The following is a 10973-nucleotide window of genomic DNA, read 5'->3' on the forward strand; positions in this document are numbered from 1 at the left end:
TTTGCACCATCACCTAAAACTACATATTTCTAGGGTTGGGGGGTATCTAGATTTTCCTCCGGCTTGTGTACCATACCGGGGTAAACGGTATTACCAGAAGTGCACACAAGGGGTTCCATTTTTAATTGCTCAAAACAACTTAGACAACTGGGATCTTGATCCAGGAGGGGATTGAATCCTTCAGAAAGATGAGTCCCTAGACAAATCCGTTGAATCCTTCCTCTGCACCGATTGTAAAAAGGCTTGACAGGTGAAAACTGGTGGAAGTTCATCATTAGGGTGGGTTTTCAGATCAGTACAGATAAGAGGTGACAGCATTTTGGTATTTGAAAGAGTCTCAGGGTGAAGTACACAAACAGCTGACATGTCAGGTCACCCATTAGAGGCAGTACATTTCCTGTGGGGGATGGAAGTTTAGGGCTTAGAGTTGATTACCTGCACTCAGGAGGCAGCAGGCAGGCAAGGAGAGAGGACTAGGAGACAGAAGACGACAAGCCAAAGGTAAGACTAAATATACTTTCATTTAGATTTTGGAACAAGTGAAAGAGTAGTGGTGAGAGGGTCCAATACCAATAACCAGTGTCTGATTTTGGGGTGTCGAAGTATGTGAAGCATGCACTATTAACCTATGGTGGTGTGCAATACCCATCTGTACATGGGCTACCTGAGCCTATATGATGCACTGCTGCAATTTCAATCAGCATATTGACCCTGGATATTTAGGCTATTAGTTGATTAATTGTGGTATCCTGATTAAGGCCTTGTGATGTCATTGATTGGTAAGAAAAAAAGCGAATACAGGACTGGTAAAAAGCAACAGGAACATTGAATTTTGAACACAGTACACAAGGTGTTATGTGAGGTGTAACTAACTTAAGGCTACTTAATAGCAGTGGTGGAAAAAGTACCCAATTGTCATACTTGAGTAAAAGTAAAGATACGCTAATAGAACATTTTTCGAGTAAAAGTGAAATTCCCAGTAAAATACTACTTGAGTAAAAGTCTAAAGCATTTGGTTTTAAATATACTTAAGTATCAAAAGTAAATGTTACTAGCAGGTCAGGAAAATTGTCAAATTCATGCACTCATCAAGAGAACATCCCTGGTCATACCTATTGCCTCTGATGTGGCGCTCACTAAACACAAATGCTTAGTTTGTAAATTATGTTTAAGTGTTGGAGTGTGCCCCTGGCTATCCGTAAATTAAAAAAAAAAAAGAAAATGGTGCCTTCTGGTTTAATATAGGGAATTTTAAATGATTTATATAGTTTTTCAATACTTAAGTTTATTTTAGCAATTACAAGTACTTTTGTGTGTCAGGGGAAATGTATGGAGTAAAAAGAACGTTATTTTCTTTAGGAATGTAGTGAAGTAAAAGTTGTCAAATACAGATTCTGCAAAAAACTCCTTACGTCAAATTATTTTGAAGTAGTATCTATTTACCACACTGCTTAATTGTCGCATCTATCTCTTTGGCGACAGCTTCCGCTTTAAATCCATCCCGACAAGAGCAACCAGAATCCCACGCAGTGCGTTCTCTCTGGGACAGAGGGCAATTTTAATCAAGGAAAAGGGATGTGTGTACTGAAGATGTTTTCCTTCAAATTGGTTTTGAATGTCATGTTATGGACGATTAGTGTATCGTGCTTTATAAAATTGTGGTGATTTATTAATAGACTAAAGCCTATTTATTATAAACCCAGATGAAATCCGCTGAGATGTTGAAATATTTGTGTTAGGCATAAATCAAATTCGCATCGCATTCTATAATTTTTCTAGCCTATCCAAACAAAATACTCTTAAGATTGTGTATAACGTTTATGATTCAAATATGTACGCGCGCCTCGTCATATTCTTTAGATATCTATTTAAAGTTATGCGTCTCAGTAAATGTATCACCTTATTTTATCTCCGACGTCGTCTACCCTCGGCCATATTGTCTATTTAGCAGATTGAGTGCTGATTGAATGACTGTCTGTCTGCCTTGCGAAAGTGGGACTGTTTTGAAGTTGAATGTGTTTGCGACGTGCCATGCCCTAGAGATTATGGATTGCGCAAATTGAACAGTGGTCGTCCCATCTCATTCATCTGACTATTGTATTGGCCTGCCTAGTATCTTTACGGCATGGACAATTATATTTGTTTTTCTAGTAATCCAAAATATTATAATGGAAACAATGTATTGTTCATGTGCTACACGGATGACCTTGCCAAACGGATAAGGATCAAGCGCATTATCTCTCAATGTATTTATGCACGCCGTACTGGAGGACGATGTCATTCAACATTCACTTGCAATAGATTGACAATTTTGCGGCACTACCCTGCACTTTATTCTTTCCACCTTGACTTCACCATTATGGGCGTTTGAGGAATAAAACTGTATTTCAACCATTGACCCATAATGTCTTTGCATGATTTAAAAACATTGCTGCAGCTATCATCCCGAGAAAGAATTATGTTGGTAACACTGCCTAGGAATAAAACCCTCTTTATAACCCATTATGCGCTATGCATATATCCCAGTTTGTTTAGCACTGCCCATATACTGCATACATATCGTCTATAGTCATCAGAGAAGCAGGACGAGTGTACCAGATGAAGCCTGTGACATTACAGGATTACAGGATAACTCCTTTAACAGCCTGCAGTCAAGTTTGGCATCCGATTAGTAGAGCCTTCACCAGACCGTTGGAGCACGGGAGGGAGAGGAAGACCAGCCGCAAACTACAGTAGAGCTCTGTGCTGTCACCGGCGCTTTTTGTAGTGCACACTCGTTTTAGGCCTGTGTCACATGCACTGATTGTAGCGCTGCAGCTCACCTATCTGATTTGGATACAGCCGTTGTGTGAGGTGTTGTGGATGCAGGGGGAAGGCACCGTAGCTCTCGTCTAGTCTGACATGTTGATTACATGGTGGTATTTATACCTCGCAGCTCGGAGCATCGTCAAACAAAGCAAGTATTTGTTGTCTTTTATACCTGGGGAAGTTCAGGGTGACCTGCTAGTATCAGCTCTGCTCGGTTCTAAGGGTTGGAGCTCAGCTGTTGATGTGTGTGTGTAAGAAATGGGTGTAGGAGGTGAAAGTCACATAGGACTACGAGCTGTAGAATCAAATGTGTTAAACCTTCATCTGTCATCTCCGTGCAGTGCTGCGTTTTAAAGCAACGCAGGCTGTTTTTTATGAATGCATTACTTACAATAGTGAAACCTAAATTCACCCTACCAAGGTCGACCAACGTGTTTGGCCAGCTTGACTGATAGGGTTTATAATGTATGCCATTTATCCAAAGCGACTTACATTCATCCTAGCATACATAAAAAAATGTAACGTATGGTTGGTCCCAGGAATCGAACCTACTATCCAGGCGTTGCAAGAGCCACGATCTACCAACGAAACTACAGAGGAAAAGGAAAGGAAGCAGATGACCATTTGTTGTATGACTTTGGACATGTGAAAGACCACTTCTGTTTCTCCACCTCTCTCTTCCCCCTTTCTCTCTTCATAGCATTGAACATGGCCTCTATCCTTCAGAAGCTCATCACTCCCCTGTTCAGTGGGACCCCTGAGCCCGCCAGGAACAAGGTGACAGTGGTGGGCGTCGGCCAGGTGGGCATGGCCTGTGCTGTCAGTATCCTGCTCAGGGTAAGAAAAGACCTGCTGTGTTTATACTCCTGTCAGATTACTATCCCCACTTTACCCCCTAGTGCTACAGTATTATGGTGTTTAGTCTACTGCACTGACACTGGATTACTCTTTGCCCTGAGACATGGCTGTAGACTCCTTTAGATGCCATAGGAGTCTACTGTCATGTCTCAGGGCAAGCTTACTCTCTGCCTACTGATCTTCTCTCAATATTACATGTCTATCCATTCGCTCTTTTATTAGTGTTATTATAATGTTTAATACTTTATTGCTATACTATAAAACATAGGCTTTTAGACATGCACATGCAGAATGTGTAATTGACTGTCATTGCTTAGACTGATATTAGCTCAGAAGGGATTATAAATGTGTTTATAATCTGTTTATAAATTGAGTATTATTCCTAGGCAGTGTTACCAATGTAATTCGGGATGATAGCTGCAGCAATGTGGCCAATGAGTTAGGAGTAATTTATGTTTGAAGTCATGCAAAGACATTATGGGTCAATGGTTGAAATATAGTTTTATTCCCCAAATGCCCATCATGGTGAAGTCAAGGTGGAAAGAATAACTGCACAGTCATTGTACATTCATCACATCTTACCCCCCTTCTCTTTCTCTCTCTCTTCAGGAGCTGGCTGATGAGCTGGCCTTGGTGGATGTGATGGAGGACAAGTTGAAGGGAGAGATGATGGATCTGCAGCATGGCAGCCTCTTCCTCAAAACGCCCAAGATAGTCGCCAGCAAAGGTGAGTGTGTAGCAATTGGGCACCAGGAAACCAGAAAACCAAGATGGACACCATCTGCATGTCAAATGTCTCTGTTAAATGAAGTACTCTCTCTGAGAGGGGAAGTGTATGAAAGGGAGATGGGGGGGAAAGGGTGAAAGGGAAATGTATGAATGAAGTTTCTCAAAGCAATTTCTGAAATCCCACTTTGACATGTAATAGTCCTGCCATTAGATCTATTAATGATATGACACATTACTGAAGAAATACTAGACACAAATGATACACAGTACTCTCATTGATTGATTGTTCTCCCACGGTCAGGCTACTCTGTGACGGCGAACTCTCGTATCGTCGTGGTAACAGCGGGCGTTCGTCAGCAGGAGGGAGAGAGCAGGTTGAACCTGGTTCAGCGGAACGTCAACATCTTCAAACACATCATCCCCCAGATCATAAAACACTCCCCCAAGTGCATCATCATCGTGGTCTCCAACCCAGGTAAACTCACATATGCATACTGTATGTACCAGTGGAGGCTGGTAGGAGGAGCTGTAGGAGGACGGGCTCATTGTAATGGCTGGAATGGAATTAATGGACGGTATTAAACATATGGAAACCATGTTTGACTCCATTCCAGCCATTACAATGAGCCCGTCCTCCTATAGCTCCTCCCACCAGCCTCCACTGGTACATACACACTTAAATAAACACACACCTAGTACACTCTCACACACAGACACCATAGACTCAGAGCCATTTATTTAGATATATAAATCTATGGCTCTGCAGGCACTCACACCTACATATACTGTAGTACTTACACACACTTGAATGCAAACGCTTACACATCCCAGCTACACTCACATAGATACACACTAACACAGATACAAACTCACACACCAGATACAGTAGTGTTCATCCAACGACTTGTTATGGAAGTCTAACCCCAGAAATCTCTCCCTGGCTGTAGTTGATGTGCTGACCTACGTGACCTGGAAGTTGAGCGGCCTGCCCAAGCACCGTGTCATCGGCAGCGGCACCAACCTGGACTCTGCCCGTTTCCGTTACCTGATGGCCGACAAACTGGGCATCCATGCTACCAGCTTCAACGGATGGATCCTGGGAGAACACGGAGACACCAGTGGTGAGTGTTTGTGTGTGCATGCATACGTACAGTACCAGTCAAATGTTTGGACACACCTACTCATTCAAGGGATTTTCTTTATTTTTACTATTTTCTACATTGTAGAATAATAGTGAAGACATCAAAAGTATCAAATAACACATATGGAATCATGTAGTAAGCCAAAAAGCATTAAAGAATACACTCAGGAAGTCTGAAACCGTGTGTATTCCATTCTAATGTGCTACTGAATTCTTAGACTATAAGTAGCAGCGACCCCATTCTTGAGGGTTACTGTGATAAAGGTGAGGGACAGAGATCTGTTAATCTGGGCTGTCTGGGACATACAGGTCCAGTGCAGCTATTTTTATCTCTATGTCAAATAATTTCTGGGTAACAATTAAGTACCTTACTGTAATTGTTTTTAATTCAAATGGTCCAAAATAGCTTCTTAGAAATAATTTTGCTAGGACTGTCTGGGAGTGGGAGGGGAGAACTAGCTGTTATGGGTAGAGGTTTCTTACTGGTCTATTAACTAATTTACCACCTGGTGATGTCACTAGGCAGGCCAAAACTCACTCCCACCAAAACGGGCAAAAATTTCAGGCGGTCTTTTCAAACATCTCTTACACTAAAAGGGCATTATCATACTTTTCACAATTCCACAGTATTATTACAACCTCAGTGTGGAAATATATATAAAACACAGGATCACGTTTTTTGGGTGGGTGTGTGTGTTCCAGTCCCTGTGTGGAGCGGCACTAACGTAGCAGGTGTCAACCTGCAGACACTGAACCCTGACATCGGTACTGATGCTGACCAGGAGAACTGGAAGGAGACTCACAAACAGGTGGTTGACAGGTAATGTACACAGCACTGTACCAACACAAACTATTACCTCTATTACTTCTGTTGTATACACTCTTAGGGGGGGAAAAGGTGTTATCGGCTGTCCCCGTAGGACAAATCAAATGTGTTTATAAAGCACTTTTTACATCAGCAGATGTCACAAAGTGCTTATACAGAAACCCAGCCTAAAACCCCAGAGAGCAAGCAATGCACAGTGGCTAGGACAAACTCCCTAGAAAGGCAGTAACCTAGGAAGAATCCTAGAGAGGAACCAGGCTCTGAAGGGTGGCCAGTCTTCTTCTGGCTGTGCCGGGTGGAGATTATAAGAGTACATGGCCATTAAGGCCAGATTGTTCTTCAAGATGTTCAAACGTTATAGATGACCAGCAGGGTCAAATAATAATCAGTGGTTGTAGAGGGTGCAACAGGTCAGCACCTCAGGAGTAAATGTCAGTTGGCTTTTCATAGCCAAGCATGCAGAGGTTCGAAACAGCAGGTGCGGTAGAGGGAGAGTTGAAAGCAGCAGGTCTGGGACAAGGTAGCACGTCCGGTAAACAGGTCAGGGTTCCATAGCTGCAGGCAGAACAATTGAAACTGGAGCAGCAGCACGACCAGGTGGACTGGGGACAGCCAGGAGTCATCAGGACATGGTTTCCCAAACTCAGTCCTGGGGACCACAAGGGGTGCACGTTTTGGTTTATGCCCTAGCACTACACAGCTGAGTTCATTATTTGAACCAGCTGTGTAGTGGTAGGGCAAAAACCAAAACATGCACCCCTTGGGGTCCGCAGAACCGAGTTTGGGGAACGCTGCCATAGGAGAACCCTTTGAAGAACCCTTGTTTGTTCCAGGTAAAACCCTTTTGGCACCAAGTAGAACCGTTTTGGGTTCCATGTATAACCCTTTCCACAGAGGGTTCTACCTGGAACCCCAAAAAATTATCCTATGCGGACAGCCGAAGAACCCTTTTGGAACCCTTTTTTCTGAGTGTATTTGAGTCATTCTCATACCTGTAGTTTGGCTCTCACTGTAATGGAGTCCTGGATATATTGAGTCCAAGGGCACAACTGCAGTCTGATCACTTCCACAAGATTTTTCCCTGTCGGCCCTGGGATTCGAACTGGCAACCATCTGGTTACCGGCCCGCTTCTCAAACCTCAAGGCTACTAAAATAAAAAAATGTAATTGTGTGTTCCAGTGCCTATGAGGTGATCAAGTTGAAGGGCTATACTAACTGGGCCATTGGCCTGAGTGTTGCTGACCTCACTGAGAGCCTCATCAGGAACATGAACAGGATCCACCCTGTCTCCACAATGGTGAAGGTGAGAGACACACTCCATACACGTACTGTACGCACACTTGGGCCTTGTGCCTTCTCACGCCACTGGAGGTGTGCGGTTCTTCCCTGACAACGCACAGTCTGTTGTATGTAACTGCTTCCACAACAGATATGTAACAGATAAACAAACAGGCATATAGACATGTACACACCTATGCACAAAACTCAAGGAGATGATGCCGTTGCTCGACAGGGCATGTACGGGATCGATGACGAGGTGTACTTGAGCCTGCCGTGCGTGCTGAATGCTGGGGGCGTGGCCAGCGTGGTCAACATGACCCTGACAGACGACGAGATCGGCCAAATAAAACAGAGCGCTGACACACTGTGGGACATCCAGAAGGACCTGACAGACCTGTAGCAACGCTAACAGAACACCAAGGGGCGCCACATTCCACTCAACCCCTAGGGTGTGTCCCAATAATATCTCCTTTCTCCTCTAGTGTGCATTCGTTCACTACTTCCCACAAATCTAAAATCAAGTGCACACTTTGGGAGAAAGGAGAGATAATTGGGACATAGCCCCAACTCTCCTTATCACCTATTACTCAACATATGCCACTTAGCAGAAGGACGCTTGTATCTAAAGCGACTTACAGTACAGTGATTGCATATAGTTCTAATATGTTTTTTTTTATCCATGTGAGAATTAAACCCACAACTTTTGCATTGCTAGCCTCGCTCTTAAAGAGCAACTGCCCCTAAAAAAACTTCTCATTTATAAAACCGCCTATGTGGCAAATTTACTACAAAGTGTAAATGGGATAATTTTGGTCATAAAGTCAGTCTCATCCGAAATGTTGAGACTTGTGGTCGTGACTGCATCACAACGTAAATGAAGGTTGGGTTTGTTTCATTCCTGCCCGCAGCTGGCAGCACAAAATGAATCATCAATTCGGGAGGTAAAGCTGCAAATGATCCAATCTTAATGCCGATGAGAAATTTGGGTTTACTTTGGATATCCATATTGGGCTAGTTAGGGACCATCAGTAAATTACACAATGTACATGGGCCAATATGTTAAAATTCCAATAGCTAAAAATGTCAATGACTTAAAAACCTCAAACTAATTATCATTAAAAAAAATGTATATACAAATATTGAAAGCATTTGATGAGAGAACTAAAAGGTGTTTGGAGACAATATTTTCACATTAAAGAGAAACCAACTTTGCCATAGTCGCACACCAGCTGGCTGAAGCTAATTGGCTAAATAATTTGACTAACTCTTCCCACCTACAAACACACACAAGACACTCACATCATACCAGACCCCGAAACCAACTCAAGTTTGAATTCAGTCATGGCCTCTAGCGTTTCTAATGAACCAAATCTAACACGAGAGATAATCAGGAAGTGCAGTTGCCCTTTAACAACTGAGCCACACGGTTAAAAAAATGACACAGGTTCCAAAAATACACTTTCACAGTGTCACTGCTGTTATCTTACACACTTGTAATCTTCATAGCTTTCCTGGCATCTGGGTGTTTGGTCTCAAGGTCAAGAGCATTAGGTGTTAGGGAAAAGGTGCCGATTGAAGTGTCTTCGTTTCCCTGAAAAAGCGCTATATAAAAACCAGGAAAAGTGCTAGGCTATATAAACACCATATATCATTCAGATGTGGGATCAGCAAATGCTTCAGTAATTGTTCCCTTTTTAAAGTGAAGGCTTATTTATCATGTTGGATGTGTCAAATAAAAGTGTATTGGTGTTGGAATGAATAAAGTCCTCCAATCTTTTGTTTTCAGAATGATTGAAACCGTTATTAATCAATTTATTTGGTTCAGATTTAGAAGCATCATTTCTGTATTTTCATGATAATTTCATACATGCATGTACAAACACAATATACTATGTACAGCAACAGTTTTTTCCCCACTCATGCTCAGATTGAGCTCTGGAGTGTCACAGTACTGTCCTAACAACACACCATGGCATGTGCCCTCAGTCTGACCAGTAGAAATGTGTCATCCCACATCAGTGGGATGGGGCAACCTCTCACAGTGAGGAGAATGTAAACATCGTGTGACCATGGTGAAGTGGGGCCGAATGGTGTTCAGAGTGGTGTTACTGCTGTTAATTATGGTGGCGTGACAGTCCTGTATCACCAGAGTTACTGTAAGTAGCCTGAGGACAGGCATAGACATGTTTTTTTTCTTCTTCTAATCACCTGTCAGTGTTGACTTTGAGGGGAAACCCCTTTTAAAAATGAGTCCAGCAGAAGGCAGTGTCAATACAATTGGACTATCAAATATTTCTATATTACATGATATCTCTTAAATGACATTTGCTGCAAGTTATGGAATATACTTTTATTCAATGAGCTCAATAACATTTATTAGACGCATCAACAGAACATATAAAGATGCTCACATTAACAAACCATCGTTCAACATAGTTGGTTTTCCACATTGGTTGGTCTTGAAAATATAGATTGAGTTTTCCCTGACCGGAGACCAATCTGTGTTTTCACTGCTGGTCCCTGAAGAGACAACACACACACACACACACACACACGACTCATATCGAGCAATATATTCTATAGAGACACATACAATCCACACATATTCAGCTGATTAGAAATGATGGGACAAATGTGCTATGGAGGAAGCTACAACGGAGAGAGAATCATGCTCATTGCTCACCTAATTGTAAAGCGTCCCCTTTTCTGCCCTCTGATATGAAACGATAATGTCCTCGCTCTAACAAATTAGAACCCATACATGGACTGTTCTTTTAAATATTTTGCTAAACCTTTCATACAACTGGTGGGCCATTCTTTACACAGTTATCAAAATCCCTTACATTATTGTTGCCAAAGTTATAGAAATGTAAGTAGCCTTGCACAAACGAGCCGGAACGGCTCATCTTGTGTTCCTGTAGCGCGAGGCAGCTTGACCCTGAAGAGGACGCTAGTCTATCGCAGGGCCTAACCCGCAATCTGTCTCGTTAATGCTGAGTGCCAAGCAGAGAGGTATTGGGTCCCACTTTTAGTCTTTGGTATGACTTGGCAAAGGGATCGAACTTCCAACCTTCCGATCTCAGGGCGGACACTCTAACCACAAGGCCACTACCTCAGTTTCTCCGCTGAAACCAAGTACAGACAATAGATGTTATTGTAACTTTTATTCAATGCACTTTTAATCAACCAAAATTTGTTTTGAGCGGTCTGTAGGATGCACGTAAAATGTGGTTACCTGGGGCGCGCTCCAAGAATGAGACATTAATTTAATTAACCAAGAGCAGCGCGAGCAAAAGAGTCGTTGAGGTCTGAAAACTAACAATAAAATG

At 42.5% G+C, this 10973-nt stretch overlaps 1 protein-coding gene across 2 annotated transcripts; it reads left to right on the plus strand.

Annotated features, from left to right (window-relative positions):
• Positions 1–20: 20 nt before the first annotated feature.
• ldhbb (lactate dehydrogenase Bb) lies at positions 21–9435 on the plus strand. 2 transcript variants are annotated; one of them, XM_029697208.1, is made up of 8 exons: positions 21–501; positions 3509–3645; positions 4276–4393; positions 4697–4870; positions 5343–5516; positions 6239–6356; positions 7543–7666; positions 7877–9435. In XM_029697208.1, the coding sequence occupies exons 2-8, from the start codon at positions 3517–3519 to the stop codon at positions 8042–8044; spliced, it is 1005 nt and encodes a 334-aa protein (XP_029553068.1). In that variant the 5' UTR covers positions 21–501; positions 3509–3516; the 3' UTR covers positions 8045–9435. The 2 variants fall into 2 exon arrangements, with proteins under 2 accessions (XP_029553068.1, XP_029553067.1); XM_029697207.1 differs by lacking the exon at positions 21–501 and adding an exon at positions 2567–2956.
• The last annotated feature ends 1538 nt before the right edge of the window (positions 9436–10973 follow it).

Source organism: Salmo trutta, chromosome 17 (genome assembly GCF_901001165.1).
Source record: "Salmo trutta chromosome 17, fSalTru1.1, whole genome shotgun sequence".
Classification (NCBI taxonomy): domain Eukaryota; kingdom Metazoa; phylum Chordata; class Actinopteri; order Salmoniformes; family Salmonidae; genus Salmo; species Salmo trutta.

What these genes read in the sequence shown, in the direction of transcription:
- ldhbb (XM_029697207.1), top strand. Translation starts at nt 2,902, where the DNA reads ATGTTGATTACATGGTGGTATTTATACCTCGCAGCTCGGAGCATCGTC. An exon ending in TCGGAGCATCGTCAAACAAA is followed by an intron (nt 2,957 to 3,508) that starts GCAAGTATTTGT and finishes CTCTCTTCATAG; the next exon opens with CATTGAACATGGCCTCTATC. An exon ending in CATCGTGGTCTCCAACCCAG is followed by an intron (nt 4,871 to 5,342) that starts GTAAACTCACAT and finishes CCCTGGCTGTAG; the next exon opens with TTGATGTGCTGACCTACGTG.